The 26148-nt window shown below is 35.0% G+C and overlaps 1 protein-coding gene across 35 annotated transcripts in view; it reads right to left on the bottom strand.

The window, feature by feature from the left end:
• The window catches only part of RIMS2 (regulating synaptic membrane exocytosis 2), a 463509-nt gene that overhangs the window by 296234 nt on the left and 141127 nt on the right, over positions 1-26148 (bottom strand). For 7 of the 35 annotated variants that reach the window (XM_036031338.1, XM_036031339.1, XM_028533584.2 and 4 more), the window contains exon 1: positions 1144-1724. The exons of 18 other annotated variants lie outside the window; for them this stretch is intronic. In XM_036031338.1, coding sequence (XP_035887231.1) covers positions 1144-1268 — 125 coding nt within the window. In that variant the 5' untranslated portion in view covers positions 1269-1724. Of the gene's footprint in view, positions 1-1143; positions 1726-26148 lie in introns of those variants that run through there. 10 more of the 35 variants (XM_028533565.2, XM_028533567.2, XM_028533574.2 and 7 more) reach the window with 3 other exon arrangements.

Genomic DNA, 26148 nt, shown 5'->3' with positions numbered 1-26148 from the left:
ATGTTACAATAGTCCAAAAACAAAATGTAAGAAAATCAAATTAGTTAATTGAACAAAACTGCACTGAAATTCTATAAAAAAGGAGATATGCTGTCCCACACTCAATGGAAAGGTCGGAGATATATTTATCATTGGTTAACATTTTAAATGTCTACAAATTTATAGAGTCTTCTTTACATTTGCTAAATTAAAGCACATACTGTTAATAGGTATTTTTAATATCTAAAATAAGAAGCTGCCTCACATTCTGCAAAGATCCTAAAGAGAGGAGACAAGCAAAACCATTCGATATTCTATGCACTCTTAGTTTTCCCTCAATTTCCAGAAGGTTTCAATGCATTATCATTTCTTTCTCAGTCTTTCTCTGTATATTTGGTTACAATGGGGTTTTTGTCTATACTAGGTATATAACAGCAGAAATTCTTAAAAGGCAAACAACCCAAGGAGGGAAGAAACTGAATGATAAAACTGCATTTTAAAAGCATTTTTCATAGGCTATCTCTTTTACTGTAAGCTACAGAAACCATCTAAAACACATGTTCATAATTTAAGAATCTTCACCACAAAAAAAAACTGATCAGCCTGAAAAGCAATAGAATTTATAACAAAACATCCTTCCAAACTAGCCAATCCAATACAGAGCATTATTAGCAGTTCCATAATATAGCTTGTTTAAAAGTGATTACTGATCTACCCTGCATAGAGAAATATCTTAGACCTAGAAAATATCTTCCGCATGTTCTACAGAGAGCATGCATGACTGCTAATTCACATTTTCCAGCAAATCACGTATGATTATACAGCTCCATCCCTATATATGTAATATAATCACTGCCCTGATCACAAAGAAAAAAAAATGTCAGGCATTTTAAGTTAGTCCTTTTACTTACTAGAAAATTAAATCATTGAAACTGTATGTTTCAGAGGTCAAGCTAGTTAAATTTAAGATGCTTTCTGTGCTTTGAAGTAGCTTGTTTTCTTCTTAAAATCAATTAAGAACACTACACAAAATTTTATATTTCTGATTAAAATCAACACCCTTATAATGCCAACATTTCAATACAGAAAAAAATGTACAGACATATGAGATTATTATTCTGAAAATACCAATACAGAAAGAAAATATAGTTTAGCTTTACTCACCTTGCATTGTTGTTCAGTGTTTGTCCAAAAAGCTCATTTTGTAAAATATTTGGTGGGGATGAAAACACCCCATGAAAATGAGATAAAACAGAATTGCAGACCTGGCGCAATGTCTCAAATTGCATTTTCTTTCTTTTTTTTTTTCTCCCTTCTCTTATTTTTCCTTACCACCTGTCTTTAAAGTCATCTATTTGCAGACACCATCACATAAAAACATGCCAATCAAGTTCCATATTTCTCCTGAGCTCTGTAAAAACTGTGCTTAAATGAGCAGAGGTTGATAGTTAATTGTACAGTCATTATTCTTCTAATTCAGTCGTAGAAGATTCAGTACCCGTGCAGCTTTCGGCTTTCTCCTGACTGTAGCAAGAATTCTAAACAGCAGTGAGCTTTTTGGGCATTCCCAGCTGAAGTGTGAAGCTGAGCTGCTTTCATGTACTCTACTCATATTTCTCTAAGCCTATTAAAAACACGCAATGAATAGATGCTGTCGTCAGGAGTTTCAGCACATCTGGCTGCCAGCAATAAAATCTAAGAAGTAGTAAAAATGGGGACAAGGTATCTTCTTAATGTTACTATTAGGTAAAAAGAAAAGAAATTATGCATTTCCCAACCTTTTTTCTCTTTCCCTGAAAAACAAGCAATTCCAGCAACAGAATATATAGGTCTCTTCAATGTTCAAGCTGCTGCATAGACTAGAACACTCTAAAAATAAGTGGTATGTCCTTCTTTTGATATCATGAAGCAATAAAAATATGCTAGACCATAGAGCTTTAATTGCCTGCATTTGTAATGCCATGTTTCTAAAGAAACATTTGGAAAACATGTACTTTATCATCTTAATTTCTTATTTAATTTTAAAATATATTCATTTATTTTTTTAAATCAATCATATTCAATCTGGTCCCTTTTAAAAGGCTATACATAGTGACTACATGGGTTTTTTTTGCACTAACGCCCTCTATTCCCTTCCACACACATACCACTGTCAATTAATAGGCACATAGATATACTAAGAATTTTTTTTTAATAGTGAATTCTGTTTTGACATGAATAAACATATCACAAAAGAATAACACAAAACAAACATGCAATAATGTAAATTTTTAAATGGCTCAAAAATAAATATTCTATAAGATAAATTTTTAAGCAACTAATTTATTTCTTCTATAAAATAAGATGCTCAATCATGAGTTTGTCCTGAACTAAAAGCACTCCTATTTTGCTCATTATTTAAGCAATGATTTTACAGATGCACACTAATCTATTTATGAAATACATATACACACATAAAGTATTTTGGTTTATAAAGTACCCCTAAATTAATTTTTTTCATATCCAGAAAACACTGTGAGTGGGTGATAATGTTGCTATCACTTTTTAAATTTATTTTTTAAATTTTTATTGAATTTATTGGAGTGATGTTGGTTAATAAAATTATTAGGTTGCAGGTATACACTTCTGTAACACATTATCTGTATATTGCACTGAGTCTTCACCTCCCCAAGTCAAGTCTCCTTCCATCACCATTCATCTCCCTTCGACCCTCTTCTATCTCCCCCATCCCCCCTTTTCCTCTGTGATCACATACTGTTGTCTGTGACTATGAGTTTTTGGTTTTTGTCTGCTTAATCCCTTCACCTTTTTCACCCAGATGATGTATCATAGAATTGTAAACTTGGAATCTGTGTAATCTTATTGACCAATGTTACCCCAATAAATTTAATTTAAAAATAAACAAATCAACACTTGAAAAAAGTTCAATCTAAAAGTAATCAAAAGATTTCAAAGAGAAGTAAGAACATAATGTATTTTTGTCCAATTGGCCAAGTATTGACCAGTGGGTCAGAGAATGGGCACTCTCATACCACATGCATTGGTAGGACTGTACACTGGTAGACCCCTTTGAGAAATATTGTAATATGTAACCAAAACTTTAAAAATGTTCAAAACCCAAGAGGACACTAGAAGAATAAACACCAAAATGTTAATATTGATTATCTTTGGGTGAAAACATCACATATTTTTTCCCATTATACTTTTGTTATATATTTAGCTAAAAGAAAGGCCCAAAGTTATCTATGATAGAGAACACTAAAGTTACAATGAAATCATTAATCATAACATATAAAGTGTTGGCTTTCACTTAGCAATGCTCAAGTGAATCAAATACCAGATTATTAGTTTTCATGTCCTTAGCTATATCTATTAGTACTGGTATCCTCTCCTTTGTCAATAAGTTATTAAAATTCTGTAAAGCTTTGAATTGGTTTATTAGTACTATGAAACATTCAGATAAAATGAAAAAATAAAACAGCACTAACATCTTTACAATATCCTCAAAAATATATAAGCTCTTATATTAAAATTATTTAAGAGTCTTGGTTTACAAATGCCTAGTGGCTGAAGCTAAAGATGAGACACAAACTCAAAAATTAAATTTAAACAAATTTGGAAAATTATGCTCTTCTAAATTAATAAAAACCAAGCCTGTTACTTGTTAGGCACAATCACTCACAGTATATTTAAATTTTACAGTTTTAAAAATGTCTGAGTTCATTTTGAATTTTTAAGAGTATCAAAACTTTTCTATTAAAATGCTCTGTGCCCTGGCTGGTGTGGCTTAGTGGACTGAGTGCCAGGCTACAAACCAAAGGGTTGCAGGTTCAATTCCCAGTCTAGGGCACATGCCTGGGTTGTGGGCCAGGCCCCCAGTGGGGTTGCATGAGAGACAACTGCACATTGATGTTTCTCTCTCTCTCTCTTTCTCCCTTCCCCTCTCTAGAAATTAAATAAATAATTTTTTTAAAAAAATAAAATGTTCCTTACATGCAAACATCTAAATATAGCTAATCAATTAAAACCATATAACATATACGTATAATCTATAACAAGTCCTGAAATTCTGCAGAAATTTTTCATTTTATTAAAATACAGATCTGTAATTTTACCTATACAGTTGAAATAACTGCACTATTTTTCCATTGCATTATTCTTGTTCCACTGACTATCTGAAGCATCTGTCTGATTAAAATCTAAGGGTTAGAAGAAATATGGTCCAGAGAACAAGTTTTTTAATATGTCTTACAAATAGTATTTCCCTAGGGCAAGACCACAGACCCATTCACCTTCAGGATAACAAATAAGCAAAGAAGTAAAAAGCAGATGACAAAATTTCAACAAGAAGAAGGAGAAGAAAAACAAGAAAGAAGAAGAAGGAAAAGAAGGAGGAGGAGGAGGAAAGGGCATTCAATAAAGGTAACTATATCCATTAGCAATGGTATATAGCTGCTTCAACTAAATAAACTGATGAACAAAATAGAAACATAGGTGTGGATACATGGGAAAGACTGGTAGCTATCTAAGGGTAGGGGAGAGAGGAGATTGGATGAAAGTAGGTGAGGGAATTACCCAAAGAACATGTATACATAACCCATGCACACAGACAACAGTGTGGTGATGGCCTGATGGAAGTGTGCAGAGGGCCAAATGGAGGTGCACAACAGGATGGGGGGAATTGTGACATCTGCAATAGTGTAAACAATAAAAATAAAGTTCAAAAAAAAAGAGAAAGAAAATGGTTTAGTTCAAATAATCCACAGCAGTTTTCATATGCTTTAAAAACACATTGATTCTGTTATTTTCTGGTGTACAAAAAAAAAGTCTGTAGTATTTCCTGGGGCTTGAACTTTATATCTAGTGTTGACCATTGCTACAGAACAGACTCCTTACAGTTTCTACCACCCAATGCAGAAAGGAACAGAGAAAGCTCCACAAATGTATGAAGCCCCATCATCATTATCATCTCCCTGACTCCCCTTTCCAGACCAGAAAAGTGAGGGCTAATCCTGCTGTGCTATGGCTTCAGCTGCACTGTTAGAAGTAGTGCAGAGTTGCTTCAACAGCCCAGGGCCACCGCAGCTCTTACTAAAGTAGTTCCCACACCTACAAACCGGCAGCAGCAGAAATACCTTTCCCATTGAATGCAAGAGTTAGGCTATTAAGGACCAATCCTAGATTGAATTCAAGAACAAAAATATCCAGTGAATACTATCTACTCTGACACTAGAGGTTCCATCTTTCAGAGGAAAGAGAACCAAGATCTCTGAAAACACAATTTGTTAAGTCCATCCAGTCTTAGGAGTGCTAGTTCTGAGTATATATTCCCTTGATAACTGTTAAGAGAATCACTGAAAGCAACACTACAACTTCAGGGAGCTATAGGAATATGAATAAGATCCAACTCCATCTCTAATAGCTACATTTACCAAGAACCACAGTATAAGAAATGTTTATAGCCTTGGGACTCCAGGCACTCACACACAAGCTTGCAAACTCCCTCCACAAGATACTTCAGCTACCTATCTTCCAAGTGTCTCCAGATTTTTCAAGGAAAGAAATATTGACTGCACATTGTTATCTTAAGAAAATTAAAAATAATAATCATTGGCACTACTATAAACGTATTTAGCAAAATATGGGGACAATAAAATACTATGTAATAATACTGGCCACCAAGAGTTCTCATCCACAATTTCTTTCTTTCATGCAATTCCCTTGTAGTCATTATATCTTTAAAAAATGGGAGAGTGGAGACACCATAAGTACGCCAGAATATTATTTCACTACAGGTGGAAGCAGGGAGAACAATTAGAAAGCTACTGCAGTAGTCAAAGCAACACTGGCTAGCTTGGATTAAAGTGACCACAGTGAGATGGAGATAAAGGAGCACTAAAAAAGTAGATGTTGAATAAACAAGACACAATGATTGATTTGCCACAGGGGTGGGATGTGGTGTATGAAGGTCAAGAGCAAAGTCAAAAATGACTCTCGGATTTCTCTCTTAAGTAACCAAGCAGATAGTCTTAAAACTTGCTGAGACAAAGAATGTTAAAGGAGGAGCAGACTGAGGAAGAAGGAAGGGGAAGATGATGAATTGTAAAATTTAAGTAGCATGCAAGATAGCTAAAAAGACATGAGTATGCAATTGAGGATGTCACTCTGTCGTTGAGAAGAGAGTTCTCAGCTGGAGATAATAAATTCAGGAAGCATCAGCATGTTAGTAATGATTCAACCAAGCGAGAAGATAAAATCACTCAAAGAAAAAGTACAAAATTGGGGGCAGGGGGAAGGTGGTGGTGAGGGTGGGGTCCGCTGTATTAGACAAAGCACCAGGGCCCTATTCTCCATTAAGCCACCAGGTGAAGAAGTCAGTACAGGAGAGAGAGCAAGGGCAGCCACAGAAGTAGGAGGAATCAGGAAAATGTGATGGCCTAAAAGACAGAGTTTAAGAAGAATGGTATGATCAGCTCTGTGTTATACAATATATTCTGTCATCTGGAATTTGAATAAGTGCTGCTTGTGACCCTGTGCTTCAAAACAATTCTGAAAAGTAATTCTAAGAGTAATTCTCAGCCTCTCTTAGACTAAAATCATTCATTCCATAGGACTCATGAAAATGGACTGAGAGCAGGTATCTTCTACGTTTCTGTTATCAACTTCCTTTCCTCCCTTGGTGAAAAGTAAGCAAACAAAATTTTTAGTCTTGGTTCAGCCAAAGAAGAAGACCTTATGCAAGTAAACTATTTACATGTATTTTGATCCAATCCTTCCAACTTAAAAAATACAGTCAGACATGCCTGGCCCTTAAAAATGGACACAGATCAAAAGTAATCACAGAACCCAACTACTTATAAGTGAAGGTAATTAAACACCAAATATGAAAGTAGAACAAAAATAATGTAAAGAAGACTTATTCTATCAATTTTCCATGTAGCTTAACACTTTTTTGTTAAAGCTTCTTCCTATAATACCTAATTTATTTATTATTGAATCTATTTTAGAAGCCTCTTAGTTCTGTGTGACTCAAGTAACCAGTGATTTTATTGCTATATTATTTCCTATCTTTAATAAAAACCCTCCCTTTACCCCACATTCCCTTCTAGGTACTGCCCCCATTTTTATGCCCTTTTCTACAGCAACATTTCTTGAAGAAGTTGTCTACACTTGCTATTTCCTCTTCCTTAATATCACATTTTCTTCTTGACCTATAACAATCAAGATTTCATCTGTAATTCTCCACTGAGATTGCTCTCACCAATGACATCCATGTTGCCAAATTTGAAGACAATTCTCTGTTCTTATTCTTAACATGATTTTCCTCGAGCACTTAATGCTGATGCTATGTCATCCATGGGTCTTAAATCACTTTTATTCTTTGTTCCTGAAACATATCGCCCTGATTTTCCTTTTGCTCGGTGGCAATTTTTTCCCTCAGTGTCTTTTGCTGGCTTTTACTCTTCTCTTAGATCTCTCAATGCCAGGAATGTCCACGGGTCTGTTTTGGCTATATTAGAAACTTCTGTTTTATAATCTCTACGTTCTCCCTAGGTGACTTACATCCCATAATATTAAATATCTTCTATATGCTATATCTTTCCATACTCATCTCCTACACTCTAAACTCATATAACTGTCTGTCAACTTCACATTCCCAAATGGAAGTCAAAAGGTAACCAAACAGAATTCCTAATTTCCTCATCCCAAGTAGTATTTCCACAGTTTTTCCTATCTTGGAAAAACCACCATGATTTATCTAGGAGGTATCCTTGATATCTCTTTCTTTAACACCACAACAAACATATCCAATCTATTAGAAGTAATTTCTACTAACTCCATCTTCAAAATGAAGTACAAATCCATCAATTTTTCTAGCTTCCAGTTCAAGTTACTAATAACTCCCTTCTTGACTACTTCAATGGCCTCCTAACTTCTCTCTGCATCAAATCTTCTTTCCTTCTCATTGAATTTATTGGGATGGCACTGGTCAACAAAATTATACAGGTTTCAGGTGCACAATTCCACAATATATCATCTGTACACTGTACTGTGTGTTCACCACCACAAATCAATCACCATTTATCCCCACATCTCCTCCTACACCTCCCCGCAGTCCCTCTCCCTCAGTAATCACCACACTGTTATCCCGGTCCAAGAGTTTTTCTTTTCTCTTTTTTTCTCAATATCTCCACCACCCCCCACCCAGCCTCTTACCCTCTAACTTCCAACAGCTGTCAACCTGCTCTATATCTATGACTCTGTCTCTATTTTGCTTGTTAGTTCATTGTGTTCATTAGATTCCACATATGAGTGAAATCACATGGTACTTGTCTTTCTATGACTGGCTTATTTCACTTAGCTTAATGCTCCGCAGATCCATCCATGCTGCTATAAAAGGTAAGGTGTCCTTCCTTTTACAGCCAAGTAGTATTCCACTGTATAAATGTACCACAGCTTTTATATCCACTCATCTACTGATGGACACTTGGGCTGTTTCCAAACCTTGGCTATTGTAAATAACACTGCAATGAACATAGGGGTGCATATATTCTTTCAAATTACTGTTTCAGGTTTCTTCAGATAAATTCCCAGAAGTAGAATTGCTGAGTCATAAGGTAAATCCATTTCTAATTTTTTGAGGCAACTCCATACTGCTTTCCACAGGGACTGCACCAGTCTGCATTTCCACCAACAGTGCACAAGAGTTCCCTTTTCTTCACATTCTTGCCAGCACTTGTTGTTTGTTGATTTATTGATGATAGTCATTCTAACAGGTATAAGGTGATATCTCATTGTGGTTTTAATTTGCACTTCTCTGATTAGTGATGTTGAGCATCTTTTCATGTCTATTGGCCATCTGTATGTCCTCTTTGGAGAAGTGTCCATTCAGGTCCTTAGCTCATTTTTTAATTGGTTTGTTTGGGGGGGGGGGGGCAGGGTGTTGGTTATATAAGTTCTTTATCAATTTTGATATTAACCCCTTATCAAAAGTATCATTGGAGACTATGTTTTCCCATTCATTGTGCTGTCTTTTCATTTTGTTGATGGTTTCCTTTGCTGTGCAAAAACTTTTAAGTTTCATGTATTCCCATTTGTTTATTTTTTCTTTAGTTTCCCTTGCCCACAGAGATATATCAGAAAATATATTGCTATGAGAATGTCCAAGATTTGACCGCCCATGTTTTACTCTAAGATTTTTTTTATGGTTTCAAGTTTAAGGTTTAAGTCTTTAATCCATTCTAAGTTTATTCTTTTGTATAGTGTAAGGAAGTGGTGTAGTTTCATTTTTTTGCATGTAGTTGTCCAATTTTCTAACACCATTTATTGAATAGACTATCTTTACCCCATTGTATGTTTTTGCCTCCTTTGTCAACTATTAATTGACTGCAAAGATGTGGGTTTAATTCTGGGCTCTCTATTCTGTCCCACTGATCTATATGTTTGTTTTTATGCCAGTACCATGCTATTTTGATTACTATGGCCTTATAGTATAGTTTGATATGAGGTAGCATAATTCCTCCATCTTTGTTCTTCTTTAAAGACAGCCATTGCTATCTGGGATCTTTTGTGGTTCCATACATTTTTTTGAAATATCTGTTCTAGTTCTATGAAATATACCATTGGTAGCTTGATAGGAATTGCATTGAATCTATGAATTGCTTTAAGTAGTATGGACATTTTAATGATTAATTCTTTCTATCCATGAACAGGTCATAATTTCCACTTATTTGTATCTTTTTTAATTTCTTTCTTCAGTGTCTTATTATTTTCCAAGTACAGGTCTTTTACCTCCTTGGTTAAATATATTCCTAGGTATTTTATTCTTTTTGTAGCAATTGTGAATGGGATTGTTTTCTTGATAGTTCATTATTGGTACATAAAAATGCAACTGATTTCTGAGTATTTATTTTGTATCCTGTTACTTTACTGAATTCATATCAGTTCTAGCAGTTTTTTGTTGGAATCTCCAATGTTCTGTATATACTGTATCATGTCATCTACAAATAATGGCAGTTTTACTTCTTTCTTAATAATTTGGAAGCCTTTTATTTCTTCATCTTATCTGACTGCTATAGCTAGAACTTCCAGTACTATGTTGAATAAGAGTGGTAAGAGCAGACATCCCTTTCTTGTTGTGATCTTAAGGGAACACTTGTAGTTTTTGACCACTGAGTATGATGTTGGCTGTGGGTTTGTCATATACAAACTGTATTACATTGAGGTATGTTCCTTCTATCTCCCACTTTGCTGAGAGTTTTTATCATAAATGTGTGCTGGATTTTATCAAATGCTTTTTCTGCATCTATTAATATGATCAAGTAGTTTTTATCCTTCCTTTTGTGTCAGTAGTGTGTAATGTTTATTGATTTGTGGATATTGTACCAACTTCACACCCCTGGAAGAAATCCCATTTGATCACGGTGTATGATCTTTTCAATATATTGCTAGATCTGCTTTGCTAATATTTTGTTAAGGATTTTACCATCTTTCTTCATCAGGAATATTGGCCTATAATTTTTTTTCTTTGTAGCATTTTTATCTGGTTTTGAAATTAGGATAATGCTGGCCTTGTAAAATGAGCTTGGGAGTCTTCCCTCCTCTTGAATTTTTTTGGAATATTTTGAAAAGAATAGGTGTTAGTTCTTCTTTCAATGTTTGGTAAAATTCACCTGTAAAACCATCCAGTCCAAGAATTCTATTTGTTGGGACTTTTCTGATTACTGCCCCCATTTCACTAATTGCAATCTATTCCGATTTTCTGATTCTTTCTGATTCAGCTTTCAAAGATTATATACTGCTAGGGATTTACCCATTTTGTCCAGATTGTCCATTTATGGGCATACAGCTATTAATAATATTTTCTTACAATCCTTTGTATTTCTTTAGTATAAGTTCTTACTTGTTTCCCATTTCTGATATTATTTATTTGAGTCCTCTCTCTTTTTTTATTGTCAGTTTTGTTTATCTTTTCAAAGAAACAGTTGTTGGTTTCATTGATTTTTTGCATTTTTTAGAATTTTTTCATTTATTTCTGTTCTAATCTTTATTATCTCCACCCTCCTACTACTATGGTCTTTGTTGTTCTTTTTCAAATTTCTTTAAGTGTAAAGTTAGATTGTTTATTTGAGATTTTTCTTCTTTCTTGAGATAGGCCTGTCATGCTATGAATTTCCCTTGTAGGACTGCTTTCACTGTGTTCCACAGATTTGGGGTTGTTGTGTCCTCATTTATTTCAAGGTACTTTTGGGTTTTTTTCTTGACCTCATTGTTAACCTGTTCATCATTTAATAACATGTTATTTAGCCTCCATGTCTTCTTGTGACTGATTTGTTTTCAGTTTTCTTCTTGTGATTGATTTCTGTTTTCATGCCATTATGGTCAGAGAAGATGTTTGATATGATTTCAGTCTTCTTAAATTTACTGAGACTTGTTTTGTGTCCCAACATGTTGTCTGTCCTAGAAAATATTCCACGTGTCTGCATCAATTCTTATCTCCTATGAACCATTCTCCACACACTGAATGACCATATAAAAACATAAATCATATAATAACCTTTCCATATTTAAACAACAGTATCCTATCACATTTAAAATAGAATATTAACTCCATCATTTTACAGAAGAAAGAAAGATACATTTTGTCCATGTGTTTGGTCACAGAGTTAGAACTATCATACACCTCTCCTTCTCACAGGCCAGTACTCCTTATATAGTACCACCATGTTTTTGACAGTTACCAACTCCTTTTGGATGTTCTCATTTAAAATGTAAACTAATTATATAGTTTATAAGCGTCCCAGAATGTAAAAATGAAAGGATGCTGTGAAAATACAAATAAGAAGACCAATGTAGACCTTGAAAGTAAACGTAATTCTCAAATCCTGTATTTTTCAAGACAATAAAACACAAACGTGGCCTAAAGCATGAGATCAAAATATACTTAGGGAAAAGGAGGAACTACTGCAGTGAGAAAGACCAAATTTTCATAATTCTTCCCAATCACATGACTCTAATTCTTATAAGCAAGATCAACCAGAAAAGAAACAGGTTTCTTATCACTTTCCAGCTGTAGATTTTAAATCATATTTCAAAACTTTTAACCATGTCAAATAATTTATATATGTGAATTTCAGATATACAAGGTCTGCCCAGAAGGTATCCAGCCACATAATATGAAAAATAGAATCATTTACTGTAAAAGATGCAATATACAAGAAACATTATATGTAGAACAATGACATCTCATTTTGAATGCAATGGCCACACAGTACACACGCTCACTCAACAGCGTCTACCACCCCCACTGACCAGTACAGTGAAGTCATCATTGTTCACGTATGTGCATTCCAGTCCACTCTCCTTGGCTGCCAGGTTACATCGATGTCATGCAACCATTCCCATTATATTAACAATGGCTAGACTTTTTCCAGACAAACCTTGTATATCACAGAAGTTAAAAAGTTATTTTAAATCACAACAATTTTGAGTTTATATATTCCATAATCTTGGTTATATGAAAAATATAAACTTTTGCTAAGAGTTGTAACTAAAATGTGTTAATCTTGCTCTATCAACAGCAATCAATTCTCATGCAGAAAAGAGAAGATAATAGTTAAGGAAATAATATAAATAGAAATTTCAATAAAAACTCGAAAATATTATTGAAGAAAAATAAATTGAAAACTATTATCTAGGAAACAGCCCTAGCTGGTGTGGCTCAGTGGATTGAGCATGGGCTGTGAATCAAAAGGTTGCCAGTTCAATTCCCAGTCAGGGCACATGCCTGAGTTTCAGGCCAGGTCCCCAGTATGGGGCACTCGAGAGGCAACCACACATTGATGTTTCTCTCCCTCTTTCTCCTTCCCTTCCCCTCTCTCTAAAAATGAATAAATGAAATCTTAAAAAAAAAGAAAAGAAAAAGAAAAATACTATCTAGGAAACAAACAACAAAAAACTGCTCAGGCAGAACTATATTTAAAAAAAGAAGAATTAAAAAGAAAAAATGGAAGGGGGTTGCATCAGTAGAGAAGGGGAGGTCACCCTTAAGTTTAATTTTCCAGTTCAACCACTGTGTAATTAGGTAAGCACAGTGAGAATTGTTCTACCAATAACCTTCAAACCAACCTTGAAATACTCTTTCCAGACAAAATGCTCCAAATCATACCTTAAAACTTCCAACTGTGTCAAATGATACATAATTATATATCACAGAAATAAAGACAGTTGATTATACATAACAACAATTTTTATTCTCTATGCTATTTATTTTTGCTACATTATTTTTTGAAAAAAGTAGTGAAACCATAGATTACTAAAGCAGAAATCCTATGATTCTATACTAATGTTCCTAACAACAAAAATAACTGCACCCCGAATCTTAGGACAAAAGCAATTTATTATATATTAAGCTATCTTGAGAGGCATGAGACTAATTCATTCTTCAGGATTTCTAGTGATAAAAGAGATCACACACTATTAAAACAAAAACACTTGAGAAATATGCACTAGTGTCATTACTAAGTAATGTGTACATACACACACACACACACACAAATGAATATACATAATTTAAAAATGATACCATTTCTATAAGTTTCTTACAAATAAAAAATGCATTTTAAAAACTTCTCTAGTGTTTTAAACCAAATTTCTCAATGGCTCAACCTTTGCGAGGATCATTTCAAGAAAAACCTTGTCTTAATCCACTACCTATTAAATATAGTGCTACCTATTTCTCCCAGACACAAAAGTCAGCAAAGATCTTTTGCCTTTGCTTCCATGAGGAGCAGAGGAAATAAACCACACAGACAAACTCAAGGACATAACCAGAAATCAAGTGAAAAATAAGCAAGGAAGCTGAGAGTTCTGAATAGATTAAGTTATCTTATATAATCCTGTCTGTACACAATTAAGTACTCTGTGGTGATGGTGCAGTAGACTACTAAAAACCCCTAATCCAGCAATTCTAAAAAATGTAGTCTAGTGATCACAGGAAGGTCCCCACAACTCTTGCAGAGGATCTGCAAGGTCAAACCTATATTCATAATAACACTAAAAGACTATATTTGCCTTTGAACTCTCATTCCCTCATGAGTATACAATGAAGATTTCCAGAGGCTACATTATGTGTGATATCTCAAGATACTGAATACAGGATATAAAAGAATCCAGCTGTCTTCCACTAATCAGACATTAAAGGGATTTGTAAAAAATGTAAAATAATGCCAATTTTCTCACTTAAGTTTTCTTCCCTTTTAAAAATATGCTGTTTCCTACTCCTATAAAACAACTCACCCTGGCTGGCGTAGCTCAGTGGATTGAGCATGGGCTGCGAACCAGAGCATCACAGGTTCGATTCCCAGTCAGGGCACATGCCTGGGTTGCAGGCCATGGCCCCCAGCAACCGCACATTGATGTTTCTCTCTCTCTCTCTCCCTCCCTTCCCTCTCTAAAAATAAATAAATAAAATCTTAAAAAAAAAACCATTACCTTCTTTAAAAAAAAAACCCAACACTCACCACAACGTTGGTGACATAAAAAAATACATTTATTATCTTACAGTTTCTGTCATCCATGCGTGATTTAAAGGGTGTAACCAAGGTGTTAGCCAGGCCACATTTCTTTCTAGAGCTACATGTCCTTTTCCAAGCTCAAGTGATTAATGGCAGAATTCAGTTCCTTCTGGCTCTGAGACTGAGGTCCCGTTTTCTTGCTGCCTGTCATCCAGAGATGCTTTCAGCTCCTAGAAGTTCCTGAAGTTTCCTGCAATGTGGTCCTCTCACAGGCCTTCTACAGCATGGTACCTTACTTCCTTAAAGCCAACAGAATAGTCCCCTGATTCAGATTAAGTCCACAGTCTCACATGATGTACTATAATCACGGAAGTGACTATCTCATCATCTTTGCCATGCTCTGTTAGCTAGAAGCGAGTCACAGGTTCCATACACTCCGGAGGTCAGGCTAAACTCACTGCAGGTCAGCTTAGAACTCTATTCACTCGATATGATTAGTTAAAATGCAGTGGGTTTATTGTTATTTTTATTCATAATGTAGTAAATATAAATAAACATTACCCATATAAACAAAAGCTTTATGAGGTCCTCAGTCATTTTTAAGATTGTAAAGCAGTCCCATGACCAAAAAGTTTGAGAACAACTATTTAAATCTAAGCTGCCTCTTAATATGACACATGATAAAAGAAAAGAAAATTTACTTTCTGCAAGTGGTGTTCCTATTTTAAAACACATAAGCAGTAGCTGTGCTCCCAATATAAAAGGAAATTTTTAATTGAAGAAGTCATTCAAGTTATTCAGCTTTCCATATCATTTAGCTTGAAATTTTGAACTATAATCATTTATGTTTGTAAATGTTGAAACAGTCCCCACCAATCCCATACTTTCACAATTTCAGGGAACTGCAGGAGCTATGAGCTTGAGTAGATAAAAAATAGGAAGGTTCTATGCAAACCTAGATCGGGGATGGTTTGCCTATAGTGACATGCAGAAAGGCAGAGAATATAAGTACAGATGCTTCAATGTGTATGAACATAAAGGAATTCTAAGGCTCCACCATAATGCTGACTACTATTATTCCTGTTATTATGGACTGACAACTTTAGATGCCAGAATCCTTAAACAATGAAAGATATCAAATAAGAAAATGCAACTCTTTATCTGTATTTATTGTAAAATTTGATCCCAACTCCCTATTTTTTAATTCTAGTGAGATACACTAAACCTTATATGAGCCTTGAAGACTATTTCTGTATCTTAAGCTTCAATACTCAACAAGACAAACCTAGCGTCTGGACTCTTTGAGTTTCCAAAGGGTACTTGCCAATAGTTTCATCCCAGGCCTGCCCTATCACATCAGCTATAAGAGATGAAAATATGCAGTAACAAACTCTGGCTGGCGTAGCTCAGTGGATTGAGCACGGGCTGGGAACCAAAGTGTCCCAGGTTCAATTCCCAGCCAGGGTACATTCCTGGGTTGCAAGCCGTAACCCCCAGCAACTGCACATTGATGTTTCTCTCTCTCTCTCTCTCTCTCTCCCTCTCTCTCTCTCTCTCTCTCTCTCTCTCTCTCTCTCTCTCTCTCTCTCTCTCTCTCTCTCTCTCTCTCTCTCTCTCCCCCCCTCCTTCCCTCTCTAAAAAAAATAATAAAATAAATAAAATCTTTAAAAAAAGAAAATATGCAGTAACAAAATGGAAGTAGGTATTCGCCTCAAACCAGTTTCATATATTACCACATTACTCACTTTACTAGAAGATCTAAAAAACAGTTTTACACACACCAACCCTCACCCTGACCATTATCAAAACTGCTTCATTTGGTGGATATTGGGAGAGCCAAAGGGTAAGGGGATAGGTGGGTAACATCCCCTTAAAAGTCAGTCTGTAGCCCTGGCTGGCTTAGCTCAGTGGATTGAGCGCGGGCTGGGAACTAAAGTGTCCCAGGTTCGATTCCCAGCCAGGGTACATTCCTGGGTTGCAGGCCATAACCCCCAGCAACTGCACATTGATGTTTCTCTCTCTCTCTGTCTCTCTCTCCCTCCCTCTCCCTCCCTCCCTCCCTTCCCTCTCTAAAAATAAATAAAATCTTAAAAAAAAAAAGTCAGTCTGTAACATTAATATTGCCATAAAAGCCAAACTAGAAGCAACACACCCCCACGGTTCACTCTGCAGACCCACGCATATGCTTCTGCTGCCAATCTGTAAAATATCTGTGGGAAAGGACTATATGAGCATATATGCTAATACAACTTAATAACTTGTTGTAATTTATTAAATTTTATTCTTTTGATGTATGAGTGACTTGAGTAATCCAAAATACATATTAGTGTTGGAATAAATTAAAGAGTTTCAAAAATGGTCATTTTGCTCTTAACCAATAATTTTATCAGCAAAAGCTTAAAAAAGAGAGCTGCCAGCTAGAGAAACCACCACCATTGGCCAAGAAATTACCCCCATCTTAACGTCTTTCTAGCTTTCCTCACCTCCTAATTTTACTTCTGAAGCATTTTCCTTGATATAATTATTAATATCAAAACAAAACTATCTTTACAAGTGAGTATATGACACTCAAGAGAAGCTTGTTAAAAATTAATTTATGGACAATTTAAGAAATAGTAATCAGCAGAGTCTCAGTCAATGAAATGTCATGGGTTAGGAGAATGGATAGTGGCTTATAATATTTGAAGTACGACTGAAAAGCAACTAAAGCAGGTTCTCAAACAATCTCATTTCATTCAACTTCATTTCATTCAACATTGTTTCATTAAAATATTGAGGAGATGCCAAAGGAACTTGACTTGTTTATATCAATTAGCCTATGGTAAAACTGGTTTTGTCATGTATTGTTTCCCTTAAAGTTGCAGAAGCTATCAACAACATTCAGGGAGATTTAGTGTACTTTAAAAGTGATCAATATATTAAAGTCCTATCTAAAGGAATTAACTTCCTTAGACTTTGAATAGGAAAGACAAACCAAGTGGACAGGAGGCTAAAAGGTAGAAGTTCTGCGAGCCAAAATAATAATAACACTAATAACTATGATCAAATGTCTCTGCATAACAAGTAAAAAGTCACCAAATACAGCCAGAAACATAGAGGAATGGTCACTAAAATGATCCCAAATATACTGGCAGATATAAAGGTGAGTGGCAACTGGAATAAAATATAGTTCTAAGATATAGATCATGTATGGAACATGCAAAAGGTTAAGTTGGAAAGAAGTATTCTATCAAAATGTCTGTCTCCAGCATGTTAAAAGGAAGAAGGTAAAATTATTTTCAAATAATTAGTGAGACATCCCCAAATGAATGCAGCGGCCACTGCCTATAAAACTAGACTAGAAGAAGATCTACATGCTCAAGAACAAGTAGCCTGAACATTCAGTTCTATATCTATTGAATAATTTATATTATTTGTTATTTAAAAAACCTACCCACATGAAAACTCCAAGCCTCTGTCATCAGAGGTAAATTTTATCAAACATTTAGAGGAAAAAAAATAATAGTTCTATATAAACTATGGCAGAAAACTGAAGATAAGAAGATCACTTCCACCATTCCCTGTATACCAAAACCAATAATGTTACAAGAAAAGGAAACCATACATCAATATCCTTCATGAACATAAATTTAAAAATTCCCTAACAAATATTAGTAAATAAACTCCAGCAATATATAAATACTCATAGAATAATACTATCATGGCCAAAAGAAGTATCCTAGGACTTCAAGGTTAATACTACATTTGGAAAATATCAATGCAATTCATTATGTAAACAGACTAAAGAAGAAAAATCGTATCATCCTCTCAGTACAGACAGAATAAAAAACAAGTGTCAAAAATTCCACAGCCACACATGAAAAAAAAAATTCTCAGCAAACTACTAACAAAAGAGAATACATTCAACCTCATAAAGGACATTTGTGGAAAACGTACATTTAACATCATATTTGATTGGGAAAGACTCCAAGCATTCACCCTAAAACTGGGAATAAGGCAAAGATGTCACTTTCATCACCTCTTTAATATTGTGGGGGAGGGAGGCACTAGCCAGTAAAGTTGTACAAGAAATGGGAATAAACAGCTTACAAATTAAAAAGTAGGGGATAAAGCTGTCTTTTCTACAGGTGATGTAATCATCTATAAAAATCCTCAAAGAATGTTTAAAAATAGTGTGGTAACATCACAGGATAAAGAGACTAATATGACAGAATAGACAACTCAAAAATGGCCCAACTATATAAGAAACATATAAACTGAGGCACTGCCAAAAACCAGTGGGGTACAAATGGATTGTTTAATAGCTACTCTGAGAACATTGGCTCAATACGAGGGGAAAGTAAATTTTATTTCATACTTTGTCATATCCACAAGTGAACTCCAGGGTGACTAATATGAGAAAGGTGGAACTAAAAGCTAGTAGAAGAGAATAAAAGAGTATTTCTAGGATCTTTGAGTAAGGTTCTTAATCATGACTAAAACACCACAAACTATAATGTAAAAAAAGTAATGAATTTTACTACATCAAAATAAGAATGTATGTTCAACAAAGACAATGTAGAAAAAAATTATGGGAAGCTATTTTTTTTTCAAATGAGCAAATGATATAAATGAACAATTCACAGCAATAGCAACCCAAAGATCCAACAAGTATATGAAAGAATGCTTGGCTTCAATGTAATCAGAAAATGCAAATTAAAATTAAAAAATGCCCCTTAATTTCCACCAGACTGGCAGAAAAGCAAAAGACTGAATAATATCAAATATTAGCTATGATATGGGGTATCACCCACCCTCAAGCATTGCAGGCAAGAGTATATCAGAGCCATTCCTGAGAACTGAACTAGTGAAATAACTAAACATATCCTGTGTCACATTAACTCCACATCTAGATATACAGACTACAGACTACAGAGAAAATCTTGCATAGGTCCCTAAGGAAACATGTAACAAGAACGCTCACTGATTCAATGTTTATAGTAATGAGGAGCTTTCAAAAAGCCTAGGCCATCCATCACTAACAGATTGTGAAATAAAATATGGTAAATACACACTAGGATATATGTATTAGTTTTCTATTGCTGCCATAACAAATCACCACAGTTTAGTGGTTTAAAACAACTACTAAAGCTGCTGAAAGAACTCACAGCCCCGTTCCTTCATCTTCAGACTCTCCAGGGGCCATTCAAGTCCATCTTGTGCTTTGAATGTCTCCTCCTCCTTCTCCATCTCATCTCTTTGAACCAGTCAGGAAAGGCTCTCCACTTTTAAGGACTCACATGATTAGACTGAACTCATCTAGATAATCCAGGATAATCTCCACACTCAAGTTCCATAACCTTAATCACACCAGCAAAGTCCCTTTTGCCATGTGGGATAACATATGTGCAGGTTCCAGGGATCGGGATGTGGGCATCTGTGGGGATCATTATTTTGTATACTACAGAATACGATGCAGCAGTCTGGAGCAATGACCTAATATTCCTACCTAAATAAATCTTTAAAAATGTGGGATCTAAAGTACCAGACCACATCATTTATGTAATTTTAATATATACAACGTAAATTCTTTTTATTATTCAAAGATCTTGTATTTCAAAGACTTGAAAAAATAGCACAATAGAGAGGCACCGCACAGTTCACTTTAGTGCTATAAACTGATAAATACGATTAACAAAATTCACAAAATCTGAGAACAAAAATAAAACAAAAAGTAACAGAAGATATATGTATTTTGCTGTGTATAATAGTACTTTTTGCCCAAATTTCTGAGGGAACAATAAGGATGCGCATTATATACGTGTATAATGATTGCAAACCAGGGGTATAATGATCCCGTGTGGAAAGCGCACAAAACTATGGGTGCACCTTCTTCACAGGAGCACATGATGTGCAGCAAAATCTGGTGCTTACCGTCTAGGGATGTCTACGCTACACACCTTGTTTTCCTACTCTTTTCAAATCACACTGTATCTTCTGTCTTTTAAATTCCTTCATTAAAATTCTGAAGTTTCAACAAATCTATAAAATCTCCCCTAAATTTCCCTGTTGGTTCCATATATTTCTATTTTGTTATGTTTGTTTTCACCAGTTTCAAATAGTTATGTTTATATAACTGTATCATTAATCCTGACTTATTAAATTCTTATGGCACAGAGCATCTTCTACTGTCTTTGTACTTCTCTTTATAAACTAGTGTTATAAATAAAGTGTGCACTCCATAAATACTGTAGGCTAAGTAACCTGGCGTAACATTTGCTGTAATATCAAAAGTTCCATGGGGAACTTTCCGTAAGTCTGAGAATTATTATGCAGTAGTTTCACTGGGTATCAAACAGAAATCTTCCAGGAGAGTGCAATGTATTCTGTTAATAACTATGCTGGGACAACAGGTATAAGCCAGGGCTAGCCCTGACGAACTGGAATATAGGTCACCCTACCCAAAAATAGATTGAGGAACATGGAAAACAGCAAGGTATTAAATCAAAATCTTTAAAGTGAAGCTAAAATATGATAGGTCAAAGCAAAGAGGCATAAGAATTTCTTTTGAAAAATAGTAAAGCACTCACCACGCCCATCATCATTGTAGGTGTCTAAGAAACAACAGAATTCTAGAGATCAATCTTATCTGTAACAACCGGTAGTTCAGTTCTATTACACAGGTTAACATTTTTACAGAGACATTATGAAATACATTGGCCTAGGAGGTAGAGAAAAATACAGTACTGGATTCTGTAAATAAGTTCAACTATAAACACAGGACAACTGTAACAGATGAAAGACAAAAGAAAGAATTGGTTATCTGTCATTTCAGTGATTCAATTTCTTTCCATTAATATTCAATAAGTACCTCCAATTTTTAGCACCTAAACTAGGTATGTACATAAACAAAGAGGTAAATGACAGTATGCCCTCAAGTTGTTCAAAATTTAGTAAGACGAAAAGAAACATTGACAACAAGTGTACTGAAGGGCAGACAGTGGTAAATGCTGAAATATATCAATATAAATAAAGGACATATACATAAAGGTAACTTTTATAAGCAAACAGTATAATTCTTGCTGGGAAAAATTAAGAGAAGGGTTCATGTAAGTAGGGACAGTTCAGCTGGACTTCAAAGGAAAAGTACAATTTAGGAAGACACTCCAAGGTGCCCCCTCACTTAAGGATCTTGACACTTGCTATTTCCGTGCCTGGAGTGTTCTCTCCTCCGACAGCCACATGACTGACTTCTTCACCTCCCTCAGTGTTAAGTCCTAACTCAGTGTTAAGGTCTTCCCTAACCTCTAATTAAAAGTCATTAACCATCCCCCTCCAAAATCCCTTTCCCTCCTCCCTGTATTATTGTCCACCACGGCACTTATTGCTAAGACACAAGAGGTACCAGCTCCAGGTTGAGTCACTCACATCTAAGTGAATGGCACCCCCTGGCGTCTGCAGATGCTCAGCTTCACTCATGTATGATATAAGAATAAAAGTATAATGTAGTATCATTTTTGAACAATTGGACTGGTAAGGGTCAAAAGTTTTAAAGCACCGTGTTGGCAAAAGAGTTAAAAAACAGGAATACTAGTAACTGTTGATAGAAATATAAATTGTAACTTTATAATATAATTGTAACTTTATAATATAAATATAAACACTCTCTACAGTAAGCAATTAAGCAGTCAAATGCACAGGCCTCAAGTTATATTGCTATCCAACATACCAGTTACTTTTTATTCTTTTGTCTTCTCCAACTAAAATGCAATCTACTTGAGCGATTTTGTATATTTTGTTCACTGCTATCATTGCCGTAATCTCAGCATCTTGTAGTCTGTATGGCAAACAATTAACATTCAATATATATTTGTTGAATTAGTGTAAGCATAGTTAGAACAAACTTCTAGATAAGAGGAATAGCATGGGAAAATACTTATATTTTAAGAATGAATGAGTGGGTGGGCTGGAATGGGAGTAAAAGGGAGAAAACTGTACTTGAACAAAGATTAAAATTAAAAAAAAAAGAATGAATGATGTTTTTGAATTCATTAGTTATCTGCTGTGGCTAGATTATAGGTCCGGTTGGAGCAATGGGGAAAAAGTGGTGAGAGATGAGCTTGGGAAGGACAGGTAATAGAGAGCCTCAACACGCAGAATGACAGGAGTTTGAGTAAGAAAATCCTGTTTCAGTTGAAAATCTTTCTCTAATTTTTGAATCTTAGGAAATTATGTCAATATACAAAATGTATCTTAAACCCCACCTTACACCTTTGTTATGTAAATTAAAATTATAATGCCTGAAAATTTTTGTCACAGAGCCTAGAACAAAGTAGGTACTCAATAAATGTTAGTTTCTTTTAGAAAACTAAGGATTTAAATTTTAAGTAAAAACAGGAAGGCATAAAAAGTGAGCAACAGAATAACTTCAGCATATTAAAATTTCTTAAAATCATAAATTTGGAAAGAAAGAATATGAAGAAAAGCTAATAAACTTAAAAGCAGGAAGCCAGGGAAAAACCTAGACATAATTAATGCATAAACACAGCGGTGACAATATCCACATTGGAAGGAAGGGTGGAATACAGAAGATACAACAGAGATGGAATTTACCAAAAACTTAAGTAAACAGTCACTGAAATTAAAAATAAGAGGAAGAGAATTAGAAAATAAACACCTACGGATCTTAATTTAGGAAGCAGGATGATTGGCATGGCAATCAGCAAGGCTAGGGAATACCATTACTTAGGGAGAAAACAGACACTTAGCCTCAGAATTATGTTGATTCTGAAGTACTCGTGGGAAAAGAGGTAAGACTGCAACCTCCAGCTGTAAATACAAGTCTGTACATGGAGATCTCAGCACAAAAAATAAACATTTGAGAATAAATATCATATTTCAATATGAGAAGCAATTCTACATGAAAAGTCCTGTTTTTTACAACCTCAAGTGCCAACTTAATCCCCTTGTTGGTCTATAAGCATCTCTGAAAAATAATTCAATTGAAATAATCACAAAATTAAACAGTTTTGCTTTTAGGGTGCACCTTCGCCATCTGGTGGCAAAAATAATAAACACAGTTTTGTTTCTACTCATTTTAAAAGTTGAAATGATCCCTCGTCCTTTGACTTAATGCCATTTCCTGCAAAATTTTATGGAAAGGGGATCTTTCACTCTTCCTTTCTATCATAATTGCTATTTCTCTTCTCATTTCTTCATCTGGCCACTAATACTTTCAAGCTATAACTGGAAGAACTACTATTGTAAAAACATCAATCTTCCCCCTCTCCAGGACCTTCCTACGTCTTCAAAATTTACTCGATGCATAATCCAATATACCCCACAATGTATACTGTAGTTAAATAACTACGAAATTAAGTTCATTACTAAAGTTCATGTTGCAAAGTTTCTTGCTTTCAACAACTAATAGTTTGGTTTGCTTAAGTAATAATGGAAATGGGATTTTTGAAACTATATATAAGCTTTGAACAGATTGATCGATTGAACATTATAGAACATCTATAAAATATACCCTAATATATAATAATGAATATGTGATTTAAAAATGGCATTCGAATCAATGGGAAGAAAAGATTGCTCCCTCAATAAATATAGTGAGACAGGGGGTAACCATGTGTAAAAAAGTTAGGTTTGGATCTGCACCTCACCCCATGCCCTACTAAATTTCAGACAGATTGCTGTTTCACCAGGTAAAAATAAAATAGCAATAATAGTAGTAGTATTAATAATAGTATTACAAGAAATCATAGGAATACTTTTATCTTAGTGAAGGGCCACGACAAAGCATTAGACTAGACATTCCTCCAATGAAGATATATAAATGGCCAAAAAGCAGAAGAAAAGATGACCAACATCATTAATCACCAGAGAAATGCAAATAAAAACCACAATGAAATAAAAACTTCACACTCACCGGGATGACTATAATCAAAAATACACACAAAAAAATTGAAAACAGCCTGGCTGGCATAGCTCAGTGGATTGAGCGCAGGCTGCGAACCAAAGTGGCGCAGGTTCAATTTCCAGCCAGGGTACATGCCTGGGTTGCAGGCCATAACCTCTAGCAACCGCACATAGATGTTTCTCTCTCTCTATCTCCCTCCCTTCCCTCTCTAAAAATAAATGAAAAATAAAATCTTTAAAAAAAATTGAAAACATATATCCACATAAAAACTTGCATTAACAGCATTACTCATAATAGACAAAAAGGAGAAAAAACTCAAATGTCCATCAGCTGATGAATGGATAAACAAGTTGTCATATACTCATACAATAAAATATAATTTAGTCATAAAAATAAATTACTGATTCATGCTACAAGATGGATGAACCTTGAAAACATGGTACACGAAAGCACCAGACACAAAAGGCCACGTATTGTATGGTTCCACTTTTTTATGAAATGTCCGGAATAGGCAAAGACACAGGGATATAAAGTAGATTGGTGGGTATCAGGAAACCGAGGAGGCAGAAGAGAATGGGAAATGACTGTTAACAAGAACAGAGTTGCTCTTGGGGGTGATGGAAGGGTTCTGGAATTAAACAGAGGTGATGGTTTCACAGGTTCATAAATACACTAAACCCACTGAACTGTATACTTTAAAAGGGTGAATTTTTTTCTCCATAAAAAATTAATATATCTCCCTAAAAAAATGAATAGTCATAAAAAGAATTTCCACCACAGTAAAAAATATGTTTGTTTAAGCTTTGGAAGAAGAATAGGCAAAATCAAAAATATTAACAAACTGGGGAAAAGCATCTGCAATCTGAGGTAAGGAGATTTCTAAAAAGACCTCACTTTCTGGTGTACATGCTTGTGTGATCACCCCCTCCCACCACCCTAACCTATGACTATGATGAGACATAACCCCCACGGTTAGATTGCATTATATGACAAAAGTGAGATGACTGTGTGGATATAATTAAAGCCCCTACTCAGATGACTTTAAGTTAAAGGGAACTGCCATAGGTGGGCCTGACTGAGCAGGTTAGCGCTTTAAAAGACAGTTTACAGAGGTCAGAGACAGAAGTCTGCAAGACTCAGAGCAGTGTAGATATTCCCCTGTCGGTTTTAAAGAAAAAGAAGAAAACTGTCACATTGTGAAGAGGGACACTTGAGCTGAGGGCTTCAGTCATACAACTGCAAGACACTGAATTTTGCCAACAATCAAAGAGCTTGGAAAAGAGCCCCAAGCATCAAATGATATCACAGCTCCAGCCAACACCTTGATTTCGGCCTTGTGAGACTCTGAGCCAAGGATTCAGCTAACCTGTAGCCTGATCTTGACCCACGGAATCCGTGAGATAATACATTTACATTGTTTTAACCCACTCGATTTATGTAATCACAGCAACAGAAAGCTAATACACAATCCATTCCACAAAAGGTTATTCTCCATAATATAAATGGAGATGCTAAATATCCATTTAGATGAAGACTAACAACTTCATAGAAAAATAGGCAAGATATACAAAGAGAAAGTTCAGAAAGAAAAAAGAAATATTAATGTAAAGGCTCTTAAACATATACAAAAATGCTCAACCTGACTCATCTATGATATGAAAAAGATTAAAAGTGTAATGCAGTATTGTTTTCCACCAATCATATTGGTAAAGATTAAAAGATTATCATTGGTAGTATTATAAATTAGTA

This window comes from Phyllostomus discolor, chromosome 7, assembly GCF_004126475.2.
Source record: "Phyllostomus discolor isolate MPI-MPIP mPhyDis1 chromosome 7, mPhyDis1.pri.v3, whole genome shotgun sequence".
Classification (NCBI taxonomy): Eukaryota; Metazoa; Chordata; class Mammalia; order Chiroptera; family Phyllostomidae; genus Phyllostomus; species Phyllostomus discolor.
This window is presented reverse-complemented; position numbering and strand designations above follow the sequence as displayed.